We start from the raw sequence: 26,487 nt of genomic DNA on the forward strand, positions 1-26,487 counted from the left end.
GAATCCAGTGATAGACAGAAACTGTTTGATTACATTCTAATAGCATATATGTAAACACTACGGCTGTCAAGCGATTAAAAAATTTAATCGTGCTGTTAAACAATAATAGAATACCATTTAAATAAATATTTTTGCATGTTTTCTACATTTTCCACATATATTAATTTCAATTACAACACAGAATACAAAGTGTACAGTGCTCACTTTATATTTTTGATTACAAATATTTGCACTGTAAAAAACAAAAGTACATTTCAATTCATCTAATGCAAGTATCGTAGTGCAATCTCTTTATAATGAAAGTTGAACGTACAAATGTAGAATTTTGTACAAAAAATAACTGCATTCAAAAATAAACAATGTAAAACTTTAGAACCTACAAATCCACTCAGTTCTACTTCAGCCAATCGCTCAGACAAACAACTTTGGTTACAATTTGCAGGAGATAATGTTGCCTGCTTCTTGTTTACAATATCACCCGAAAGTGAGAACAAGTGTTCTTATAGCACTGTTGTAGCCAGCATCGCAAGATATTTACATGCCAGAAGTGTTAAAGATTCATTTGTCCCTTCATGTTTCAACCACCATTTCAGAAGATGTGTCCATGGTGATGATGGGTTCTGCTCGATAATGATCCAAAGCAGACCGGACCGAGACATGTTCATTTTCATCATCTGAGTCAGATGCCACCAGCAGAAGCTTGATTTTCTTTTTTGGTGGTTTGGGTTCTGTAGTTTCCGCATCAGAGTGTTGCTCTTTTAAGACATCAGAAAGCATGCTCCACACCTCATCCTTCTCAGATTTTGGAAGGCATTTCAGATTCTTAAAACTTGGGTCGAGTGCTGTAGCTATCCTTGGAAATCTCACATTCATACCTTCTTTACGTTTTGTCAAATCTGCTGTGAAAGTGTTTTTAAAACAAACTTGTGCTGGGTCATCATCCGAGACTGCTATAACATTAAATATATTGCAGAATGCGGATAAAATGGACAGAAGACATACAGTTCTCCCCCAAGGAGTTCAGTAACAGATCTAATTAACGCATTATTTTTTAACGAGCATCATCAGCATGGAAGCATGAAGGGGCATATGAATGTTTAGCATATCTGGCACGTAAATACCTTGCAACGCCAGCTACAAAAGTGTCATGCGAATGCCTGTTCTCACTTTCAGGTGACATTGTAAATAAGGAGTCGTCAGTAGTATCTCCAGTAAATGTAAACAAACTTATTTGTCTTAGCTATTGGCTGAACAAGAAGTAGGACTGAGTGGACTTGTAGGCTCTAAAGTAAATATTTGTAATATAAAGTGAGCACTCTACATTTTGTATTCTGCGTTGTAATAGAAATCAATATATTTGAAAATGTAGAAAAACATCCAAAAATAATAAATTTTAGTTGGTATTGTTTCAGTGTGATTAATGATGATTAATTCTTTTGTTGTTAATTGTGAGAGTTAACTGCGATTAATCAACAGCCCTAGTAAACACACACACAAACACAAATATTATCTATCAGTATATTTCTAAAGGTTGAATCTGGGTCAATTAGCCTGCAAGTTCCTTACTGGCCCCGGATCACAGGGGGATTCGCTGTTTGGATCACAGCAGTCTGGTCTGTCAGGAGAAGCTCGATCAGATTTGTGGACCCCCCCCCCCCCTTTTTTTTTTTTTAAAGTAGTAACATCATTATATTATTATACTATTTAAAAACGGAAGCACTTGGTACTGAGGTTGAGGCTTCAGTTTATAAATAATTGTGGAAGAGAAGTTTGTAGCTGATAAAGGTAGGAGGTCTAGCATCCTTTGGCACTTAGTAACACAAGCAGATTTTTATACTATCTTGGTCTAAAATTTACTCTAAACATTGTATAACTTGATGCAATGTTATAGCTGGTCAGTCCCAGACTAGAGAGACAAGGTAAGTGAGGTAATCTCTCTTGTTGGACCAACTTCTGTTGGTAAGAGAGAGAGGCTTTGGAGCCACACAGAGCTCTTCTTTAGGTATAACTTTGGTGTTATTGACCAGTCATAGAATCATAGAATATTAGGGTTGGAAGGGCCATCAGGAGTTCATCTAGTCCAACCCCCTGCTCAAAGCAGGACCAACCCCAACTAAATCATCCCAACCAGGGCTTTGTCAAGCCTGACGTTAAAAACCTCTAAGGAAGGCGATCCCACCACTTCCCTAGGTAACCCATTCCAGTGCTTCACCACCCTCTTAGTGAAAAAGTTTTTTTTCCTAATATCCAACGTAAACCTCCCCCACTACAACTTGAGACCATTGCTCCTTGTTCTGTCATCTGGTACCACTGAGAACAGTCTAGATCCATCCTCTTTGGAACCCCCTTTCAGGTAGTTGAAAGCAGCTATCAAATCCTCCCTCATTCTTTTCTTCTGCAGACTAAACAATCCCAGTTCCCTCAGCCTCTCCTCATAAGTCATCATTTTTGTTGCCCTCTGCTGGACTCTTTCCAATTTTTCCACATCCTTCTTGTAGTGTGGGGCCCAAAACTGGACACAGTAGTCCAGATGAGGCCTCACCAATGTTGAATAGAGGGGAATGATCACGTCCCTCAATCTGCTGGCAATGCCCCTACTTATACAGCCCAAAATGCCATTAGCCTTCTTGGCAACAAGGGCACACTGTTGACTTATATCCAGCTTTTCGTCCACTGTAACCCCTAAGTTCTTTTCTGCAGAACTCCTGCCTAGCCATTCAGTCCCTAGTCTGTAGCAATGCATGGGATTCTTCCGTCCTAAGTGCAGGACTTTGCCCTTGTCCTTGTTGAACCTCATCCGATTTCTTTTGGCCCAATCCTCTTTGTCTAGGTTCCTCTGTTATCTTATCCCTACCCTCCAGCATATCTGCCACTCCTCCCAGTTTAGTGTCATCTGCAAACTTGCTGAGAGTGCAGACCACACCATCCTCCAGATCATTAATGAAGATATTGAACAAAACCGGCCCCAGGACCAACCCTTGGGGCACTCCGCTTGATACCGGCTGCCAACTAGACATGGAGCCATTGATCACTACTCATTGAGCCCAACGATCTATCCAGCTTTCTGTCCACCTTGTAGTCCATTCATCCAGCCCATACTTCTTTAACTTGCAGGCAAGAATACTGTGGGAGACCGTATCAAAAGCTTTGTTAAAGTCAAGGAATAACACATCCACTGCTTTCCCCTCATCCACAGAGCCAGTTATCACGTCATCAGAGACCAGGGTGGATTTGATTTAAATCATTATTTAAATCACTAGCCAGGAATACTCGATTTAATCATGGATTTCTACATAAAAGTGCATTCTTGTTGGTTGTTATAACCTTAATACATATTCCTCACAACTCAGAGATAGATGTAGGTTTCATTTTTAGAAGGTACGCACTATATATTTTTAAAGCGATTTATTTTGAAAACTTTTCAGATTAGTTTTACAGCTATATCAGAAAATGAATGGTTGTTTGGTTATTTCATTTACCAAAGGTAATTGAAGCAGATATTTATGAAGTCACTGGGAGGAGGACTATCTCCAATTCAACAGGTTAATCATTAATATTTCTTGCCATGCTGTATTAGGAGGAGAACATCACCAGACAGACATTTAAATTGTTTTATTTAACTAAAACAACAACGTTATGTATTCTGGATTTTTTTTCTTTAATAGCAAACATAATATTTTAACAAAACAAGCATATGACTTTTTGAATTTAGTTAAATATTCACGTTTTTTAAAATCAGATTTGTTTTTGTTAAAATTGTTTAACTAAAATAGTTAAATGAACTATATTTTTTAAAAAAATTAAATTGACTGGGTCAACATGAGAAACTTAAAATATTGGCATTTGCAGCTAACTCAGTCGTCTTCACCTTCATTTTCCTGTTTGTTCATAATCTGGAAAAGAAAAACAAGCTTTCCTGCTTTTTGAGGTCCCAAACGATTTCTCAATTTGGAATGAATTAGTCCAAAGGAAGAAAATGTTCTTCTTACACCAGCAAAAGAAGCTACTGCTGTTAAAAGTGAGATTATCACTTCAACAGTCTATGAATCCAAGTTGCTTAAGTGACTTCCACCAGTTCACTGGTGTGACTTTCTTTAAAACATCATCAGCAAACATATATTTCTTGAATGGTTCTTATTCCCAAACTGGGTCTCTCTTACGGCCTGCTGCCATTATAGGTTTTCCCTTCTAGTGAGAGAATGGTATGGTAGATCTCAAATCAGTGAAGGCTACACTCAGAAAGACCTCAAGACTTCTGGAATATGCTGTTCAAACAGTTTCACTTTTGTTTCTACTGCCTGTCCCTCCCTTCTCACATTTATCTCCAGACTACTTCTTGTCCAGAACTATTCTGCCACCCAACAATCTCCTATTCACTGAACTTTTTGAAACTTTGCACCTTTAGAGAGAGGTAAGGGATTGACTCTGTACACAAATTTTCAGAGGAAAAGTAGGGATGAGGTCTGTTATTTCTCACCTCTATATATTTATTTATTTATTTAAGAACATTTTTGCTGTTAACAAGCATGTTATCTCTGGAGAGACAAATCCACAGTTTGAGAACAGCAAAACTAAACATCTCTGATGGTATCTTCTAGACCAGAGGTGGGCAAACTATGGCCCGTGGGCCACATCTGGCCCACGGGACCCTCCTGCCTGGCCCCTGAGCTCCTGGCCTGGGAGGGTAGCCCCTGGCCCCTCCCCGGCTGTTCCCCTTACCCGCAGCCTCAGCTTGCCCCGCTGCTGCAATGCTTTGGGTGCCGGGGCTGCAAGCTCCTGGGGCAGTGCAGCTGCAGAGCCCTGCCTGACCCGGTGCTCCAGGCAGCACGGTAAGGGGGGGTTGGATAGAGGGCAGGGGAGTTCGGGGAGGGGGGTGTGGTAGTCGGGGTGGGGGTGTGGATAGGGGTTGGGGCGGTCAGAGGGAGGGGAACGGGGGTTAAATGGAGGTGGGGGCCCCGGGGGACAGTCAGGAAGGAGGGGAGGGTTGGATGAGGGAGCGGGGGGCGGTCGGGGCATGGGTTCCGGGGGTGATCAGGGGACAGGGAGAAAGGGTGGTTGGATGGGGCAAGGGTCCTGGGGGGCAGTCAGGAAGGAAAGGACAGGTTAGATGGAGGGGCGGGGGTTCTGGGGGCTGTCAGGGGACAGGGGGGGTTGGATGGGGCAGGAGTGGGAGTCCGGGGGGGGAAGGGCGCTCAGGGGGTGAGAAGCGGGGAGGTCAGATAGGGGGCAGAGGAGGCACAGCCTCCCCTAACCGGCCTCCATAGAATTTCCAAAACCCGACGTGGTCCTCAGGCCAAAAAGTTTGCCCACCCCTGAGCACTGAGTCCAATTGGGTAGATAGAAAGATTAACCTAAATAATCTGTACAGAAACCCCTGGAACCCCATAAGATTGGGTCCATAATCCATGAACTATTGGAACTCATTTACAAAACTTTTCTTAAACATTACATGAATATATTGTCTCATACTATAGAATTAGAATTTATTATCCTTATTCCATGATGAGATACATTATAACTCAAAGATATCTTAATTAAGATATCTGTAGATGGGTTTTTTTCCTCAAAAAGGATTTTATAAAAAAAATCCAATTTAAAAAAAAAATGATTTTTTTTATTTATTTTTTAAATAAAAATCTTTTTTTTATCCATCCTGTCTGAGACTAGGGACTGACTATAGAGACTGAACGGTCCTTTTGGCCCACAGAGGTAATCCTTTCTGGTCAAGATGTGCAGTAACATGGGGGATGCTTGTGTTGAGCATTCAGCACCTGCTCTGTAATTAAATGAAGGACTCTAGTCTTTAGGGCTGTCAATGAGAGGAAGGATGGTGTGGTGGTTAAGGCAATGGTGGGGTTAAGTCCCCATTGTGCTACCCTGGGATTCTCTGTCCGCCTGGGCAAATCACTCTCTCTGGGCCTTAATTCCCCATCTGTTTAAAAACACAAAACAAAAAAACTTCCCTGCTGCATAGGGGAAGGGAGGGGTTGTGAGGAAAGTACTCTCAGACTGTGGTGATAAGGCACATAGATAGTATCTAGTCCTTCCCAGATCTACATTTGCACATTAAACCTTTTTTCCCACAAAGGAGAGAATACCATATGGTTTCTGACATCCCTTCCGTTTGAAATACTTGGCCAAAAGTCCTGTGATATGGTGCAAACTCCCAGATCAGGCTTCAGTTCAGAACTAGATCTGCTACCGTTGTTCCTCACTACCCTGTGGAGGGCACAAGAGCATGCATAGTCAGGCTGCCTTTGTGTGCAGCAGCGCTCTGTTGTTTGTGCAGTGTGCTCTGCCTTTTCAGGTTTGTAAGTGGGTTCTTATTTGTAATGCAGCCACGAGAGGATGCCTTACCAAAGGAGGTATAGAGACAGACGGGAGAGTGATAACTACAGGTTTGAAGACCGAAGCCCTTCTTTCGGAGAGGATTATTACTCTACCCGCTCACACCACTGCCGGAGATCGCGGGACAGAGAGCACCACCGAACGAGGAAGCACCAGCATCGCTGCCGGAAACGCAAGACCAGGTCTTGTAGCAGTGCCTCATCGGTGAGTAGCATCCAGATGAGTTCAGGATTGTTCAGGTTTTAACTTTTTACCTTCTGTAGCTCTGAATACACTGGGTGAGTACCTCTAATCCCTCTTCTGTTTTGTTCTTGATTATGTTTCACTTCACTGTGTCTTTAAACTGGAAGCATTAATAGTTGTTAATTTTGACAGACCATTCCTAGCACCTGGAAATAAAGCCTAGCTTCCCAAGGCACAGGGTGGGCAGGGGGAGTGCAGTGAAGCCAGATGGATCACTTGTCTGCACACTTACAAGGGGAGCGCCTGGATGCAGACCTGCACTGTTGCAGTATCCACTATGGTTGTGTGTCCTCCTCTTTTATTCGCTTGAAGGTTCCACTTCTGCTGCATATTGAAACTTCTGCCTGACTGGATATTGCTACATTGTGATAGCATAAGATACTTTAGTGTAGATATGTTTGTTGTGGCAGAATCTTGTATCCCTTAGGACAAGTCAGCTGTGTCAAACCCATTCTTCAGAACTGTTAGCACTCTGGTTATCAACCACTTCCCCACAATACTCGGGAGAGGTGCCCTGTCGTCACTAGTTTCCTTGGACTGAAGTTTTGTTTGAGAATGTCACCGTTCTCTCTCTAACTGGAATGAACTGCAACCTCCCTCTCCTAGTTAGTGATGATTAACAATCAACTTGTGGTTGGGGGTGGGAGGGGGGAGAGGAGAAGTTATCCCAGGACAATGGAGTGACTTGGAAGTGTTGTGAGATGCTCATCCAAATGTCTTAACTTTACCGCCTCTGTCATACCCTAGTAAGGACCCGTTACTACTATTCACAGTTCTCAAGTTTGTTGCTTTTATATAGTTTAAACAAAGTGACTGATTCCTAACCCCTGTGGCTATACTGGATACTTGCATGGTTTGGAACGCTTAATGGCCCATCACTTTCCTTTTTTTCCAGACGATTTTATTTGAGTTTTAATGCCAAGGTTAAACGATTGAAATGCTCCAATAACAACTGTGCGTGTGTGGTGGTACTGTGCAGGTTTCGGTTGTTGTGATCTCTACTCTTCGTGTTGGGAAGTCACAGCAGCTATGTCAAATATTCTCTGAAACTTTTCTCCATTTCATACGATCTCTTAAACTTTGTCTGTAGTTCATTCTTCTTGACTTGTTGGGGGAAGGAATATGGCGGAGCACGTATTAGGAAGTTCAGACATGGAAGTGTAGAGCCCTGTTACCATATCTCTCACTAGATAGAATGTAACTAATTTTACACTTTTTTTTTTTTTTTTTTTTATTGAGGGACTAAATAGAAAAGTTCAGTCATTGGACAGAAGAGTTGTTGGCTTTGGTTGGGGTGTTTCTGCTGGTGGGAAGGAACCTCCAGGAATGTTTGGCTGGTTTTCCAGTAGAAGCTAGTAGCGATGGGCTTGATTGTGAGCTCTTACCTTTGGCAGACCAGGATCTATTAAGTATAAGGCTCTCCAGGGACTTAACTCTCCTGCTCCTAGAATTCTTTCAAGCTTTAAGTCTGTTCAAAGGAAGGATGACAACACTGGCCCTATATGGGTCCAATCAGGCTTGCAGATGCAGGATCAATTCTGTTGTTGGTTCCATCAGGATGGGAAGGGCTGAGTAGTATTGGGTCAAGGGTGGGACAAGTCCCTGGGATAGTTGGAGATGTTTATTAATAAACATACAAAGGAAAGCGGGACAGACTCCACAAAGGGGGAACTGCTAATCGGCTTCTACTGGACAGCCTGACCAACCTGACTTGTGTACTCTACCCATCGGCACACTTGCCACAGGAGAAAGTGACGTGACTGGCAAAGCATTCGCTCTTCTTGCGCCGCTGGCAGTGTCCTCTATTCAGATAGAGGAATCTGCTCCTCTGTGGCAAAACCTGGGGGGAATGCTTGTACGAACCCAGTGACTGGAGCATCCCAGCTGCTGCTCCCTTCCAGAGAAGAGGGTGGCACTTTCCGCTAAGAGGCAGCTGCATCAGACACTGTAGCTAATGAGACAGTTCTTTACATACCTGTAGCTGTTTTTTACTTTTCTGTTTTGAAGTTAGTTTGTGTCTTGACGTGTCCCTTGCAATATCCCTATCGTTATATATGCTGTGTGCCTTATGAAATGCGGGGATCTGGAAAATCCAACCACCGATGCATCGTCGTCTCCACCTTTGAATGACAACTCAATCTGCCAATCGGAACTGCCCGCTGTGTGCGATTGGTCGGATGGCGTTTCGGGGGGCGGTGTGTGCAGAGAAGCCAACAGAGCAGTAAACGCAGCAGGAGCGTGGAAGATGACAAGGAAGGTCACCTGGTGTGCAGAATCGGCGATTGGCTCCAAGAGCGATGTACAGCCACCTTTCGTAAAACTTTACCTCTCTACTTTCTATCCCCATGTTAGACAAGATCTCTCTTATTGTACTAGAGGGGTCTCTAGTGTTTATTGCTTATAAATGGGCTGACCAGTAATTGCCTGAAGCAGACAATAGACACTTCTGTTTTAAAGAGTGTAGCAGGGAGATACCTTTTTGAGATGTGAATGCTGTGAAATTGCAGGACCTCATGCCCTTCTGGTTCTCGAAGCTCACATCGGCTCTTGTTTTCTCTCCTAGATGAGATTGTCGGCAGCCTAGGTGAAGGCACTTTTGGCAAAGTTGTGGAGTGTGTGGACCATGCCAGGTATGCTATCCTTGGTTTCCAAGTGACTTACCTATCATGTACCAGTCAGTTCAGACATTGATGAGGTGGGGTGGATTTGTCCTGTCCTCTTCAGGTGGTCTTCAGTTTTCTCTTAGATGCTGATACACAATCCCCAGCTCTTCCACACTCAGCATCTGGCGCTGAGCCCGTGGCCTGTTTAGTCTAGATGCCACTGTGCTCTTCCTGTCCTTTCCAAAAAAAAAAGTCACTAGCAAAGTGGGAGGGGAGAGAAGAGAGATGCTTAAGTGACCGTATTGATTACAACATGAGGCCATCGTATTCTGTGGCTTTCTGCAGTTCTGTTAGAAGCAGTTATTCAACATTAGTTTGCCTCAGCTGGGATTCCACTCAACATCTTCTTTTGCTAATAGACAAGAATGGACAGATCATCAAATTCCCCACAAGCTGTTACTTTGCTGGCCTTGCTCTCCACTCCGTTATATGCCCATCCCAGGTTTGCCAAAGGGATATCATCCCTTTTCTGTCACTGTTTCTGCTATTAATATGACTGCCAAGAGTTTACTTTGAAACATCTCTGAACAACATATGTTGTAGGGCTTGGCTTGACCAATGGAAACAAGATGTGTTTATATGCCTGCAGGGGAGGCTTGCTACAGCCTAGTAACTACTGCAGAATTACAATCACGTGATGTATACTTTCTGATGACCATTTAGTGAAATGGGGAATGCTTGATTTCCCCCTTCCCCCAAAGTATGAACTTTGGCTTTTGTGTCTACTGGGGCAGAGTTAAGCCAGTGATGGTGATTTGTGTGAGACTGTGATGTATTGCAAAACGTGCAAGCTTAACTCTCATTTTCCTGGGTCTCTAATGTTCTTGAAGGGTAGTATAGACTCAGGGCACTATATGCTTGTGACCTGAACAGCACCTTAATTTTTTGGGAGGTAGGGGAAAATGTTTTTAGTTTGCATTGTCTTTGCCCAGGACCCCATTGAGCTAGGGGCTATACAAACCCAACAGATAAGACCGTCCTTGCCCCAGAGAGCTTAGTCATAAATGGGGCTGAAGAGAGCACAGGACTTTGGGAGGAAAGCATTTTTCCCCTTTGTGAAGTTTGCAGGGGTGGAATCCCTCTCTTGTGCACTGTAAAATATGGAGTAGGGAAATCCCAGTCCTTAAATCCTTCGGAGGTGCACCAGAGGTAATCCCTCAGAGACCAGTGAGGAGGATGAGGAAAGCAAAGAGGTGTGGCCAGCAGTACATCGGGGATCATTTCCACCTCTCCCATCCTGGGGATATATGAGGGGCTCCCCACTCCTGTAGTACTTGCAGAGTAAGGTGTCACTTGGATAAGTGCATTAGCCCCCAGCAAGCCTTGGGAGGGTGACTGGGGACCATTCCCACAAAGTGGTTTTAGTTGCCTCTGGTGGAAGAATATGCAGATGAAGCGGGGGTGATGGATTCTCCTTGATCCTGGCTTTTCCCATGCTGCATTTCCCAGTTTCATGCTGCAGTCAATTACAGGGCATAACTTACTAATACAGTGATGAGCGGCTCTGGTTTGCTCCCACTGAATGGCCCTGAGAACTGATTTGGGGAGGGGAAGAAAAATGACCGGTGTCTCCTACCACACCCCAGGATTTATTATAGAGACATTTTCTCATTCCCCATCTAAAAAGGAATTGGGTAAGAATCTCAGAAACTGGGAATTGTTTTTTGTCTAGGGACAATTATTTGTTGAGGTGGTCTGGGCCACTCCATGTCTGACCCATTCATGTGTCATCTTCCCCTCTGCAGAGGTAAATCCCAGGTGGCACTGAAAATTATTAGAAATGTAGGAAAGTACCGAGAAGCAGCCAGACTGGAAATTAATGTCCTAAAGAAAATTCGAGAGAGAGACAAGGACAACAAATAGTAAGTTTGATCTCTTGCATAGAAGTTGCTGCTGCTTAGTGCTGTCAATGTATCTACTCAGAGAGGAGAGTGGTTGGTGCAAGGTAGCATGGGGGGAGAACCGGAGATAAGAGCATGGAAACTTAATACCTGTCTTTTCCATCTACCTAGAAAATGGTGTTGTCTTCTCCCTCGTCCACCCGCTGGGATTGGGAATATAGAAGGGCTTTTTTAGTCTGAATTGTGACTTTTATTCCTAGGTCCCGGAATATGTAATTATTGACCATTTAAATATCTGGGAATTGGGTTAATTTATCCTTCCATATTAGCTAAACACAGTTCTTTATAGTGAAACATTTGCCCTCCCCCCTCCCTTCAGTGTAAGAATTTTGCTGCTTACACTAGGATACCTATGTCCTTGGCATCTCTGGATGATTGAGCAGGTGAGTCTCAGGTTGCTTAGAGAGAAGCATGGCTGTGCTGTGTGTGCAAACTGAGTGTTTGTGTGCTAGTCACTTGGAGAGAGGGAGGGATGGGAATACTACTTCCTTAGAAGAGTGTTGTGTGGCCAGTAACATCCTTATTATCCATTCTATCCAGTTTGTGTGTCCTGATGTCCGATTGGTTCAACTTCCATGGCCACATGTGCATCGCCTTTGAGCTTCTGGGCAAGAACACTTTTGAATTCCTGAAGGAGAATAACTTTCAGCCATATCCCCTCCCCCAGATCCGGCACATGGCATACCAGCTCTGCCATGCCTTGAGATGTAAGTTACCCAGATTCCTTTGCCACGGTTGTCTGCAGCAATGAGGTGAGTTCTACTCGCCAGCTAGTGTTTTCTTTGAGAAATGTCAGTTTGTTTTTACATGCATGTTAATAGTGTCTGAACGTTTTGGCTAGTCTCACTTTTTACAGTCTGAAGAGTTTAAAATCAGGTGAGCGATTCCGATGTTTTTGGAGAACAGTGAAGGGAGGTGGATTGAGGACATGGCTTCTAGATTCACCTCAGTTCTCCCCTGAAAGAGAGGGGAAACTAAACCTTGTAAGCTTCACAGAGATGAGACTTACTACCTGTATGTGGCGGACGCGATGGGATGGCTGAAATGTATATTTAACAGTTAAAATGTGATGACATATAATGAAGAACTTGGCTTCAAATAAGAGAATTCTATGTAGCTTAATGAAGTTGTTTGATACACAGTTGACATGGGCCATGGTGCAGCACATTGCACTCTGGTTCAAAGTATGGTCCCTGGGGGCAAGGGAGCATGTGTTTGCAGGGGGCCTATGTAACAGACATAGCTGTACGGAGGGTCCAGTGCTTGATTCTTAAACTTTTCTCTCCTCTCTCCCCACCCCTCTCCGCAGTTTTACATGACAACCAGCTGACTCACACTGACCTCAAACCTGAAAACATCCTCTTTGTGAATTCCGATTTCGACACCATGTACAATGAGACCAAGGTAGGTTATGTCTCTGAGCGAGAGGGTGAAACAATTGAATGCCTTGCTTCTTTCTGTAAGAAAAAGATTTTCCTTTTTCCCATTCTCTGGTTGAGCATGAGGCCATCATCTCCAGTGGCTTGGACACGGGAGATGAGGTCAGGAGGCCTGCATTCTATTCCTGACCATTCCAATCTGTAAAACGAAGAGTACTTGGCTACCTAGGTTAAAGAGCTTTGAGATCTCTGATGGAAGGCGCTATACAAGTGCAATGTTTCTGTATTTTGTGCTTTTTACTGCTGACATGGATATCCAGGTTCCTTATAGATATTTCTTGTGTTGCAGAGCTGTGAGGAGAAATCTATTAGGAACACAAACATCCGTGTGGCTGACTTTGGAAGTGCCACCTTTGACCATGAGCATCACACTACTATTGTTGCTACTCGGCATTACCGCCCGCCAGAGGTGATTCTGGGTGAGTGGAGTTACGCTTCTATCTTTACTGATGGGTTTTTTGTGAGTGGGCCACGGGGTACATTAGGGTAAGAATTGGGCTTTGCGAGAGAACTGACTGGAAAATCTCTGATTCTGGAATGGAGAAGGGGACAATCTACAGTGGCATATTTAGACAAAAAGTTAAACCTGCTGCTGTGATGGGTCTCTTGGGAGCGAAGGTTTGGGTGGTGCTGCAGATGGGGCATTGGGACTGCTGAGGCACCACACCCAGTCTGCATCACGTCCAAAGCCTGGAACAAAGACGACGCTTTTGTATAAGCAAAATATTGTCCGTAAATACGTGCACAGAATTTTGGGTGAGTGCTCAGCGCAGAGATGTGGGATGCTCGTGTGAGGTATCGCAGTTGAGTTAATCCGAGAATAACCACTTCAGTGCACATCTCTCTGATCTGGGACTCTGACTCGCAGAGGACTAAGCAGTCATCTCGCCACAGAAATCCACTGGGCGTGTAGCTGAGTTTTAGGTCTCTCCAGTTTTAAGCTCCACATTTGTCACTGGAAGCTCAGTCATTTTCTCTCCTCTTCATTGCAGAGCTGGGCTGGGCACAGCCGTGTGATGTCTGGAGTATTGGCTGCATTCTATTTGAGTATTACCGTGGCTTCACACTCTTTCAGGTACACTTTTGCAAGGCCTTTATGCCCTTGACTGAACTGTGTAAGCTTTAGTTCCCAAATCGACAATGGGATTTATGCTCCTAATTTCCATTGAACTCAGTGGAAGTTAGGAGCCCAAATACCTTTGTCGATTTGGGCCTACATTTTTCTGGGTACCATGAGGAGATTGTCCTACTAGCCCGTCCTTGGAAGGGTGGGTTTAGACCTTCCTGTCTTTGTTATGTGACTGTTTCAAGGCTTAGAAAATAACCCAGTCGCTCTTCCTCCACAGACTCATGAGAATCGTGAGCACCTTGTAATGATGGAAAAAATCCTTGGGCCAATCCCATCTCCAATGATCCACAAAACCCGGTGAGAACCAGCTTCTGAACTCTGAGCAGCTGACTTGGCTGTTGCATTGTTCTGGTGATGGAGGAGTAGGCGGGATACCATCTCTGATGCAGAGAAGCCATACATCAGAATCCTAACACTAGGGTTGTAGCTCTGGGTGGAGATCATAGGGTCAAGAAAAGACTTGAACTTGAAATAAAGATGATGTTGCGTACAGGGGCTGGGAAAAATGGCCGAGCAGCCTAGAAATAGTGGAACCCTGTTACTCTATACCACTCAGAGGGCCTTGCCTAGGATTTCTTTCATACTTTTGCTGAGACCACCGTTCCTGGCTGAGAAGACAGTGAACTTTCATGCAAACAGTATCAAAATCTGAAACGTCTATCATTTTCTGGCAGCATGGTCCAGTGGCTAAGGCACTACAGTGGGAGTCAGGCGACCTGGGTTCTGTTCCCTGCTCTGCTGTTGACCCTAATGTTTGCCCTTGGGCAAGTCACTTCCCCTCTCTGCCTGTTTTTCCCATCTGTGAAATGGGAATGATACTTTACTATCTTTGTAAAGTGCTTTGAAATCCATGGATGAAAAATGCTATATACGAGCTTTATATTAAAACCCAAAGTATTGGCTGCTAGAAATCATCTAGCTTTGCTTTAATGAGGCTCAACTTTTAAGACCACCTTGATTGCTGGCTAGGTTGCTAGAATACCCAGCATATAGTTTTCTGAAGTGCTTTGAAAAAGGGGTACAGCATCCTCTATGTAATATAGTTTGAGTCTTAGTACTGATGTTTGCCTTGCAGTGAAGCTATGCATACCCCATACGTGTGCACCCCCAGATTTCTCTTGCAGATAGGACTCTTGAATAGTTCCTTTTATTGTACAGGAAACAGAAGTACTTCCACAAGGGGGGCCTGGTATGGGATGAGAACACATCAGATGGAAGATACGTCCAAGAGAACTGCAAACCACTGCGGGTATGAGACGCTGCTCTGATTTCTATAGAAAGCTTAGGTAGCTCTGCTATGGATGCTGAGATTCCTAGCTTGCGGTGTGTCACCTGGCACATTCTTGGAGTGAGATGATACTGGATGGAAATGGGGGTGCTGCTGTCAGTATCTAAATGACATGGGAGACAGATTGGTAGCTTCATTCCATATATGCAGGGAGCACCTTGGCACAAAAACAAAACCTTGCTGAGACTAGAGTGACTGGTCTGTCCCAATAGAATTGTTTTAAGCTGTATTAGCTTTTACAGGGCCTATTACCCAATGCTTTATAATCACTCCCGATCCTGTTCTAGATCAGCTGTAGTCGCAGTTAGTAAAGACTTCACTTTGTGTCAGTGCGGTGTGGTAAGAATCAGAAATTAGGGATGGAATGGTTAGGCCATGTAGCTCCTCCTCCAGCCAGTTCAGGACTGCTCCCTACACTGGGCAAGGCCTCAGAATTCCATGGCGGCACCACAATCCCGCAGATGGGATTAGGAGTGGGAGCCTGATCCCTAATGGTGCTGAGCACTCCAGCTTCAGTGGATGCTCTGCACTTCTGAAACTCGGGGCCTTGGTTCTGTACAGGATCTGTGACTGGATTGCTGTGGCCTGGAGCAAGTCTCTTCGGGTGCCTCCAATTCCCCAGCTGTGAGATAGGAACCGTGATGGTGAAGATCGCTATAGAAAGATGTGCTGGTTACTCTTACTCTGCCTTTATTCTTAAAGGAAGCTGAGGACATGTCTCTGTCTCATGGCTGGCTAGTTTTATCCTTTCTGAGGCAGGACAGGGAACCCTCTTCTGTGGCTGCTGCTCACTGAAAGGACTTGGGGAGAACCCCAGCTTACACGGAATCTGATCTTCCAAACTGTTCCAGGCAGGAAGGCTGAGGGGATCTGTGCAGGACTGCAGCTGGGCATGGCAGCCTTGGCTTTGTCTGTTGGAAGGTTGGGATCCAGCTTGTGTCCCCATCACAGGGCAGAGGAGCCCTGTGCTGGAGAGGAAGATTGGTTCCGTAATCAGGGAGCTAGACTGGGACTCTGGACACCTGGATTCCATTCCCTACTCAGCTGCCAACTTCCTATGTGACCTTGGGCAAGTCACTTAGCGTCACTGTGCCCCAGTTCCTCCTCTGCCCAATGGGAGCGATAGCTCTGCCCTACCTTCCAAGGGGTGTGATGATAAATACAGTACAGAGTGTGAGATGCTCAGATACTATGGTGATGGGAGTGGAGGCTCTATGCAAGGGTACATATATGATGGCTCCCAAGGGATTTCACCCTACAAGGGAGTAGTAGTATGTAGGTGGGACTTCTCACCCAGTGGAGACCATCAGAGATTTGCCTGGTGCTCTACTGGATAAAAATTAATCTAATAGACATGGATGCAGCAGGAATGTGGGAGATGGAAGGGGCTTCAAGATGGGCCACATCAGGCTAGAGGTGGCTGTGACCTCAACAGAAGTTGCACTGAGGCCAAAAATGTGGAACTGTTGATAGGGGAGCAGTGACACTTCCCTCAACATTTGCTTTGAGCTGCTGCTGTAGCTGGTGGAGGAAGACACTCGCCACTACCAGAGGGTTTTACCACCCCTAGCTTTGTCTGCTTGTGGAGGAAGTAAAGGGACAACCTTTGAAACTTTCTTTGAATGCCCAAAATCTCTTGTAACTTCCCTGGGCTTTCTCAGGAATAAAGGTATGATGGTGTAGCACCCTGTCATAGCTGTAGCGGTGTTGCCAACTCTCAAGCTATCTAGTGTGGAGGGTCGTGTCTAGTTTTTTGCCAGATGTTTGTCTGCATTTTTCCACAGCTGAATCTGTACTATTCTGTTTCAGAGCTACTTGCTGTATGATTCACCGGACCATGTGCAGCTGTTTGACTTGATGAGAAGGATGTTAGAGTTTGATCCTTCCAAGAGGATCACATTCTCTGAAGCTCTGCTGCACCCGTTCTTTAGTGGCCTGTCTCCAGAGGAAAGGATGTTGTGTAGTCGAGTCTCAAACCGTGACCTGAGCAGATGACAGATGGGTGGGTGGTGATGCCTGCTGGATATGAACATACTCCTGGATCAGTCTGACCTCTGCTGTAGAGGCTCCAATCAGCCCTCCTGTAGCACAGAGTTCAGAGGTACTGGTGCAATGTGATATGGACCCTGGGCATGGGAGGGGGGAGAAGAAAGCTACATGGAAAGCACAGATGTCTCATATTTATATGTTGTAAAGTTAAAATAAAGTGTTTCTTATTGTTTGATAATTTACTTGTAGGAATGTGTCCAGCTATTTTTTTGCTCCCACCCTGCCATATTTTTTCTGTTAAATAAAGAGTGGTTTTATATTTCTCCACAAAACGGCATCGTTATGAATGTGAGATGTTCCTGCTTTACTGGCTCTAGGCAGTCCTTCGTTTCCAAGCACGGTCTGGCCTAACCTTGCTTTGTCCTTTCCATTAGCTAGTGTGTAAAAGGTTGTAGGACAGAGGTACTGCACTGTTAATCTCAAGGCTGGCTGTGGTATTGAAGGGGAGGATTGGGGTTACTTTTTGGTGATTTGCTAGTCCCCTTCAATAACTGCCAGGGAAATATAAATCCCTTTTCAAAACACTTGTAACTGCTTGTATTGTGCTTGGCTAAAGTTTTGAAGCACCTTATTCAGGAAAGTAACTAGTAGAATGTCTTGGCTTAATTGTGCAAAAGGGCTCTTTCTTGCAGGTGGGGCAAACTTTTCCCATATACATAAGTCACTGAACACACATGAATAGTTGCACTTTATTTCAAGGCTGGTATTACCCCAGCTGCTGCATGAATTGTGGAACAACAGTGTTTGTTATGATGATATGACTGAAGCATGGATTTGATTACACGGAGTTGTGATGCAATAGTCTTTACACTGGGTGCCTGAAGTCAGGGTTTTTTCCACTGCTGCTGAAAAAAGGGTGCATGTTTTCTTCTGACAAGCTGTGAGGGAATGATGCAGAACTTAAATCTACTGTTGGTTACTATTGAGCAGTGAAAGTTGCATTTCTGCTTTCTAGAAAAGCAAAGTCCAGTCCAGTCCTTATTTATAGGCAGCTGCTTTTCCTTGGCCCTGGGAAAGTCAGCTCCTGAGTATTTACTACACCAAGTCCTTGCCCACTGGTGGAAATGTTCAGATCCCTTGAAGCCTACATCTTAACAAAGAGCTCTGACAAACGGGCAGGGGGAGGCTGTATCCCTTCCTGCTGTTGTCTATTGCATCCAGCATAAAGCATGTGTGTCTGCAGTAGCTGTGTGACAATAAAAGGGCCAAGAATCCCAAAGCCTTGATCACATGGATGTGCAACAAGATGCATCTGGTCTAGGACAAGGCCAATTATTTCATTCCTCTGGCAAGAATACAACTCTGCTTGTCAGAAGAAAGCAAGCACCCTTACCCTTGTGCTACTTAGAAGGGAGAATGCATTAAGTTTAGTAACACACACAACTTGTCCCAAAGCCTTGTAGTTGTGCTTGAGATGAGTCTCAGTGCCTACACACTTTCACTTGCCCAGAGGCATCAAGTGTCTGTAGCAGCAATAACACTGGGTACTTTAATTCTTTATTTAAAAAATACCCTTTGAGCAATTTTTACTACCTCTTCTAATATGGCTGGTAGGACCTCAGCCACTGCTGCACGCTTCAAAGAAAAAATTCAAAGTGCTTCTTAACCTTTCCAATCTTGCACCCTGCTCACAAAGGACAGAGTTGAATAACCAACCTTCAACCTGGACAAGTTTAAGATGCTTGTAAAATAGAGGAGAGGAGACAAGCAGCAGGCTGTTTTCTAACAGGTGATAGTCAGCTCTGCTTTTATAAAGGAAGGAGAGAACAAGGCAATGACAGAGTTACCGGTACAGGGATTAATCAGTTTTTCACCTTGTGTAGGCAGTTGCTACATCCTCAGTACCTTAAACTAAAGCTGGCTGCAAGGATAACCCCTCACCCTGCTGTCAATAACCAGCCCTTAGCATTAAATGCTATTGCATTAAGTTGAAACTAGTGTTTTACCTGAGGCATAGGTGCTCTAAGCCTTGCAGAGAAACACACACAGAGCTACAGCCAGATACACCCAGTGATGTTAGTGAAGAGTTCAGTCAGTGATAATCTGTTAGCACTAAGGCCATTAAGTGTAAACCAGTGGACAGAGTTTAGTAGTCTAACCCTCTGCATGAGAAATGTGCTGAACCACAGGCCCTTTATCCTCATGAGGTAGATGAGTTCTGTGCTGTTTGGCAAGGGAAGTCCTTTAACAAGCCCAGATGCAGCAGAGTCCTGACTGTACTGCCTGGATACTAATGTACCATGGAATAAGAGCAGGGCAATTCTCCAATGCCCCTGCCCAACATTCCCACAGCATGTGGTATGAAATACCTGCTTGCCATCTCCCCTGGGGTACATTCAATAGTGCTCTACAGATTAGGGTGTGGTGTATTTTCCCATTCTTCAGTGACTTGGAGCACTGCTCAGGTAGACAACCTTTCTTCCTTTTGATACTGGAAGTCTCTTCCCAGCCACCCTCTTTTTTACTTCGCTTGGTGCACTCAGCTTTGTTTCTAACAGCTCTTCTATGATGTGTAGTGACAGGACTTTTTTTTTTTTTTTAAACATACAAGTGCCTGACTTGTATCCCCACATAACCCAGCTGGTTGAACAGGGTGCTCTGCATGCAGTTTCTTCATGAGTTCAGGTGCTGAATACCCACACACAAAGGCTGCTCTACACTTTAGCAAGAGGAGATCTAGCTCCCCAGGGAAAGGCACCAACAGAAGCTTTGAATTCAGTCAGTGCCAGCACAGACCTACCAGGCCAGTAGAGTCCCATGCTGAAGGCAGAACTTTAAGCAGAGCCTATGCTCCCAGCAAAGTTCAAACCACAGCAGAGGAACATAGGTCTGTTTTGCTAGAAAGGAAATTTGGAAAGCTCAAACTCTCAGGCAGAGCACTGTTTTGGTCCAAGTTTAATATTTCTCATCACTAGCCAGTGATAGTTTGGCACTTTTAGAGACAATAAAAGGGTCCAGCATGATAGATTTACAGAGCCAGCCAAAGGTTCAGGAACTCACTTACTCTAGGCAGTGCAATGAATACAAATACTTTCCTTGCAGCACATAGGGAAAAAAATCTGCAGCCCCAAACCAGCTAGCAAAGTAAAAAGGGTGAGACCACCTACAGTAATTCAGGTCAGACCTTCCCCTCAAGGGTGATGTAGCTGGAAAGATCAAAGCTTTCTGAAAGCCACATGATACAACAGTGGTCACTACCAGTGGTGATGCCTGAGGCATAAGGGACCAGATTTCAGTGCACTAGTGCATGCAGGAGCAATACTGCAGATGCTTCTGAAGGCAGCCTAACAAATCAGCTTGCCAAGCACAATAGCATTTGCTGTAGAACTACCAACATCATCTGTGCCCAGGAGGCCATACAGCTAGTAGTGCTACAGTGAGCTGACAAGCAGGCCTGGAGGAAGATTCCTCCACTAAAGAGTTAACATAAGCCTTCCATAACACCCCCCCCCCCCCCCCAACACACTGTGCACGCACTCCTGTCTCCCAGGCTGTCTACATATTAAGACAAACAGCATTTGACTCATCTTTACAGTTTGCATAACCAGGAGAGGCAAGTGCCCTATGATTTCCACTGACTCCATTGAGATCCATGTGGAACAGTGCATTAGAACAAAGCACATATGCTTTTCAGGAGGGAGGATCCTCCCCCTGACGTGGCTGTTGCTCCCAAAGGGAATGGAACATTGCCATGCTTCACAAGACGTATTCAAGTGCAGGGTGTGCTGCGGGGGGGGGCCACTGAGGCTCTACAATAATATATCCAAGCACTACCTGTGCTGAACACAAGGTATTAAAGAAAAGAGAGTAACATGCTGTTCCCCTCGCATCTTCTCCAAATCACTGAGGTTACTCAGCTCGCTGGAGAAATAAAAACCCACCTTAGAAAATGCCTTTCCCAAAGCACTGTCTGGTGGAAGGACACCATGGTAAACACCTCACTCCCCTACAGTTTCCAGACCCGGGCTGCATTCACTTAGCAAGCGGTCAAGGAACAAAAGCTTTACACCCGCTTTCTAAACAGGGAGCCTCATCCACAGGGGTTTGGCAGCCCCAGGAAGAGACTTAACTATAATTGCTCTCATGAACATAAAAGAAAGAAAGTGAACAAAATCAAAACAGTAAAACTGTAACAGACATTTCTACATTATCATTGAGGGGTTCTGCTCCTGAAAGGGGCCCCCCGCTGGGTCAAATTTCCCCCCCAGAAGTACTAAAAAAAACAGAGCATCATCTTGTAAACCTCCAAGTTGTCGGACAGTTGCATCTGAAAAGAAACCCTCTCACCCACTTTAACCATCCTCTGGCTGGTGACCAGACACTGCCTTTCCCAATGTTAGATACCAGCTTCTTCCACATTCCTTCATCCAATGGCACAAGAGAGAGAAAGCATCTTGCAGTAACATTTGCTCCCTTAATTTTTATGTTTTTAATACACATATTTCTTCTGGAAGAAACAAACTCCAGAACTTTAAGGCGTCAAGAGTTTACTTGTCAGGATCCTTTATACAGCTTGCTAGGCAGGACTCTGCCCCAACTCCCACTCCAGGGCTGATACACTGCAGGGTCTGCTCTATGTTGAATGCAGCGGGATGACAAATTTGCAGCCAAAGGGTGAGTGGTAGTTTATTCCCACTTCCTGAAAGACTTTCTGTGGAATGCCGATGTCACACAGATATACTCGCCCTGCCCTCTCACCCAGCGGCAGGGGCAGGCCCAAGGCCAGTGACCACTTGGCATCAATGCCCTGCTCCATTTCACTCATAGGAGGGTCTATGCTGAGGACTGGGGCTCGGTTCTGGTTGGCCCAGTCCACAGCTGCTTTGTACCAAGGCTGATCTCTCAGGAAAGCATTTTCATGACAATCCAGGCAGTTTATCACCAGGTCAACAGGGGTATCTGGGAGATCTGAAAGAAACATGCATGTTTTAATGTGCATCCAGTACCAGCGTAGGAGAGAACCTCCCCTCCACAGAAACTGCAGCTGCCTACAAAGAACTGTACTCCCAACCTCCCTCCCTGCATCTCCAGAATTCTTCCAACCTCCCTACAGAGCAAGAGGCCTAAAGGAGGCCCATTTTAGCACTCAGAAGCAGCAAAGTAACAACAGACTTTGCCAGCTAGATATAGATTCTCCCACAACCGTCTGCCAATGGAAACTCAAAGGCTTGAGTTGCAGGTTGGCAATTTCTGCTCATCATGCTGAAGTGTGGCACTTTCGGGATGGACGTGGTTGAAATTGATTAGTTTTGAATCCAGGCCTCCGGAGGGACATCACTTCAATGAACCAACTGGCCCCCTGAAGAGACCACCTGCCAGAACAGCTCTGTCAGGTTATGTGGTAGTACCTGCAATGTAACACCAGGTTCTAATGCAGAGTGTCTTGTTGTGTATAGCCTGGCCACTATTCCTCTCCTCCTGCCACTAGGGCCCTACACAATGAGTTTTATGCCTAACATTTGTCAAGCTTTAAACATGCTTTAATCTGGTGGGGAAAGTCCCCTGGATTCTAATTGAATCTACTGCCAGGAAATCTTATAAAACAGCCAACGCTTTTGTAAACCCTACCCAAAAAATATGATTTGCTCAGCTGAGCCACCACAGCTCTCCAGGGATCAGTGGTATGCCATTGTCACTAACGATATCCAAAGAGATCCATTAAAAAAACATGGGGGAAGTTTACCAGCCAGAGAAGAAGAAAACTGGGAAGGGGACGGGCATTTTGGAGAATGTGCCATTGGTTAGGCAGCTGGTGTGCTGCAACTGCTGCTTGTCATGCTAATCAGTACTATCTCGTCGTTTTCTTGTATTCCCTCCACATCATCTGTCTATTGTATTCACCTGTTGTCTCATCTTAAAAAAAGTAATTGCACGATTAATCGCACTGTTAATAATAGAATACCATTTATTGAAATATTTTTGAATGTTTTCTACATTTTCAAATATATTGATTTCAATCTCAACACAGTTTGTGTACAGTGCTCACTTTATATTTATTTTTTAATACAAATATTTGCACTGTAAAAAACAAAATATATAGTATATTTCAATTCACCTAATACAAGTACTGTAGTGCAATCTCTTTATCATGAAAGTCGAACTTACAAATGTCAAATTATATACAAAAAATAACTGCATTCAAAAATAAAACAATGTAAAATTTAGAGCCTACAAGTCCACTCAGTCCTACTTCAGCCAATCGCTCAGACAAACAAGTCTGGTTAAATTTGCAGAGATAATAGTGCCCACTTCTTGTTTACAATGTCACCTGAAAGTGAGAACAGGCGTTTGCACGGCACTGTTGTAACCAGTGTCGCAAGATATTTACATGCCAGATGCATATGTCCCTTCATGCTTCAACCACCATTCCATGCTGATGACGGGTTCGGCTCGATAACAATCCAAAGCAGAGTGGACCGATGCATGTTCATTTTCATTATCTGTGTCAGATGTCACCAGCAGAAGGTTGATTTTTTTTTTTTTTTTTTGGTGGGTCAAGTGCTGTAGCTATTTTTAGAAATCTCACATTGGTACCTCCTTTGCGTTTTGTCAAATCTGCAGTGACAGTGTTCGTAAATCAAACAACAGGTGCTGGGTCATCATCCGAGACTGCTACAACATGAAATATATGGCAGAATGCAGGTAAAACAGAGCAGGGACATACAATTCTCCCCCAAGGAGTTCAGTCACAAATGTAATTAACACATTTTTTTTTTTTAAATGAATATCATCAGCATGGAAGCATGTCCTCCAGAATGGTGGCTGAAGCATGAAGGGGCATACGAATGTCTAGCATACCTGGCATGTAAATACCTTGCAACGCCGGCTACAAAAGTGCCATGCAAACGCCTGTTCTCACTTTCAGGTTACATTGTAAATAAGAAGCAGGCAGCAGTATCTCCCTTGTTAACAAACTTGTTAGTCTTAGCGATTGACTGAACAAGAAGTAGGACTGAGTGGATTTGTAGGCTCTAAAGTTTTACATTGTTTTTGAGTGCAATTACGTAACAAAAAAATCTACACTTGTAAGTTACACTTTCACGATACAGATTGCACTCCAGTACTTGTATGAGGTGAATTGAAAAATACTATCATTTTTACAGTGCAAATATTTGTAATAAAAAAATTAATATAGTTAATATAGAAAAACATTCAAAAATATTTAAAAAATTTCAATTGGTATTCTGTTATTTAACAGTGTGATTAATCGCGATTAATTTTTTTGAATTAATCGCGTGAGTTAAGTGTGATTAATCGACAGCCCTACAAATAATCCATAGGTATGTAAAAGGAGGGAATGCCACTGGTGACCACTAAGTGGTGCCACTGGACTAAGAATACACGACAGTGTTAGAATAAACACGCTCAATTAGACAGACAAGTTCCCTTCCAAGAAAAATGGGTTACTTACCTGTACAGTAACCATTGTTCTTCAAGATGTGTTGTGCACATATACTTTCCATTGAGACTCGAGTGCATTGGATGCACACACACCTACAGCGGAACATTTCTGTGCACAATCACTCGAAGGAAAACTGTTGATGCTACGACAGCGCAGGCCTTCAGTGCTGCACTCCTAAATAGGACCTGACTGTTTCAGCACAAGCTTCTTCAAGTTGCTCAGTGTCCCAGCTTTCACCAAAGCCTTACACTGCTTACCTTTGACACTGGACACCTGCTGGCCTTGGGTTTTGCTGAAGAGGTTCAGCTCATTAGTGATGGATTCCAGCATCTTGACAAAGTTGGGTAGGAAGAGAATGACATGAACGTCATGGTTGGAAAGATGCCGTCCACAACTGATTCCCTGGGCCCCCTTCACATGGGGGCCACACAGCAGAGCGACTGTGGGTCGCTGGTGAACATTTTTAGGATTCAACCTGAAACACAGAGATGGGGAAACCATTAAAACCCAAGCGTCTTCTGCATTCTTTCCATGGGAGAGTGATGACAATAGAATCTAGAGCGTGGAGGTCCCAGAAATCTCCCTAAGCTGTTTAACTATCTGAAGATGAGGAACCCAGAGTTCTCCTGCTCTGGAAAGACATATATATGCTGTGACAGCATCTCATTCTGTCCAGCACACATGCACTGGGAAATTACTGATGACCTACCTGTTCCACTTCAGTGTTTCCTCAGAAGGTAAAACAGACAGCAAAACTCTGGAACCTTGCAGCACTATTCTATTCATCTCACCAGTACCCTGTCCACAAGGGCTCTGTTTCAAAACAAGGGGGCACTTCCACTGGATGCTTAGAAGGTGTTGCAGTTCAAGCAGGTTTGAGTTCCATGGTTTCACCTTTTCCTTTGTTTGGCTCTTTTTGTGGGGCTTTGCTGTGAGACCATTGTTCTATAGTAGCATACAGTGCAACACAGTGAGAATAAAAGAGCCATTTTGCCCCTCTTCAATGGGCTTGTTTTGAACCCAAGAAAGGAATGAATGACTAAGAGCTTTTTAAAGCATAGTAATGCCACCATGAACTTCGGGTTCACCTCAGACCGATCAGATACATTAAAAGGTAGAAAACAATTCATACTACCATATTTTTAAAGCACTCCTATTACCGCCCTGCACCACCAGTTTCAGGTGCAACAACAGATTAAGTGGATTTGTCTACTTTCTATCCACCAAGGCAGGCTCATGAATGATCTCAGGGCATAAGCAAGCATCAGTTGTTAGGGAAAGCGCTGCTGCTGTGCAGACAATGTTTTGTGAGACTTTGGACTGAGGTGCAGCACTATCTACATAACAGAAGCGGGAGTTAGGGCTCTCTCTCCAGTGGGATGAAAATACCTTAAAACATTAGGGTCATGTAAATCAGGCTTAAAAGTATATTGCAATTATGTGTCTACTTGACTAGTTAGTGACTGCACACTGAAGGCAGGTATTTGCTCACACAAGGGGCATGCACGCACACACATGCAGACAGGACCAACTGCATATCTGACCTCTTGTCAAATTAGGCCCCAGGAAAAGATTAAGACTCCCAAACTGGATTCAAGTTTAAAAAAAAAACCTAAGTGATATTGTAACTAGATGGTGCATTCCTCTTAGTTCTTGAGTTTTGTTTTTATTGGCATCTGCCTTTAAAAATATGACATTTAAAATAAATACCAAAAGAAGGGTTTCGTTATTCATGCAAAGGATCAGCTAATCCGAAATTATAAGTGTTTTCATCTTTCTTGAGTTACGTCTTCCCTGAGTTAGCTTCTCTGAAAAAGTTTCCACCAGGAATTGAGTTATTCTTTATTCCCTCCTCTGTTGATTTTGTATTTGACAAAGGGACATTACTCATTCTGGGATATAGAAACCCAGGCGAAGCCATGAGTAAATCAATACATCCAGAGTACTGGAATAAGGATGGTCTCTCCAAGAGGGTTTCCTGGTGCTCTATATACATACAATGTAGGGGGAGGGACAATAAGAAAG

General features: G+C 44.1%; 2 protein-coding genes across 6 annotated transcripts in view; one reads left to right on the plus strand and one right to left on the minus strand.

The window, feature by feature from the left end:
• CLK3 (CDC like kinase 3) overlaps positions 1 to 17,242 on the plus strand; it is a 32,144-nt gene extending 14,902 nt beyond the window's left edge. For both annotated transcript variants that reach the window (XM_034784775.1, XM_034784776.1), the window contains exons 3-13: positions 6,339 to 6,552; positions 8,797 to 8,890; positions 9,155 to 9,221; positions 11,000 to 11,116; positions 11,696 to 11,862; positions 12,465 to 12,559; positions 12,884 to 13,013; positions 13,587 to 13,669; positions 13,941 to 14,020; positions 14,882 to 14,972; positions 16,821 to 17,242. In XM_034784775.1, the coding sequence (XP_034640666.1) occupies positions 6,339 to 6,552; positions 8,797 to 8,890; positions 9,155 to 9,221; positions 11,000 to 11,116; positions 11,696 to 11,862; positions 12,465 to 12,559; positions 12,884 to 13,013; positions 13,587 to 13,669; positions 13,941 to 14,020; positions 14,882 to 14,972; positions 16,821 to 17,006 (1,324 nt within the window). In that variant the 3' untranslated portion in view covers positions 17,007 to 17,242. The remainder of the gene's footprint in view (positions 1 to 6,338; positions 6,553 to 8,796; positions 8,891 to 9,154; positions 9,222 to 10,999; positions 11,117 to 11,695; positions 11,863 to 12,464; positions 12,560 to 12,883; positions 13,014 to 13,586; positions 13,670 to 13,940; positions 14,021 to 14,881; positions 14,973 to 16,820) is intronic.
• A 3,261-nt stretch (positions 17,243 to 20,503) lies between these two features.
• EDC3 (enhancer of mRNA decapping 3) overlaps positions 20,504 to 26,487 on the minus strand; it is a 54,358-nt gene continuing 48,374 nt past the window's right edge. For all 4 annotated transcript variants that reach the window (XM_034784773.1, XM_034784771.1, XM_034784774.1 and 1 more), the window contains exons 6-7: positions 24,720 to 24,937; positions 20,504 to 21,968 (exon numbers count right to left, since the gene is read on the minus strand). In XM_034784773.1, coding sequence (XP_034640664.1) covers positions 21,634 to 21,968; positions 24,720 to 24,937 — 553 coding nt within the window. In that variant the 3' untranslated portion in view covers positions 20,504 to 21,633. The remainder of the gene's footprint in view (positions 21,969 to 24,719; positions 24,938 to 26,487) is intronic.

This window comes from Trachemys scripta, chromosome 10 (assembly GCF_013100865.1).
Source record: "Trachemys scripta elegans isolate TJP31775 chromosome 10, CAS_Tse_1.0, whole genome shotgun sequence".
Lineage (NCBI taxonomy): Eukaryota > Metazoa > Chordata > Testudines > Emydidae > Trachemys > Trachemys scripta.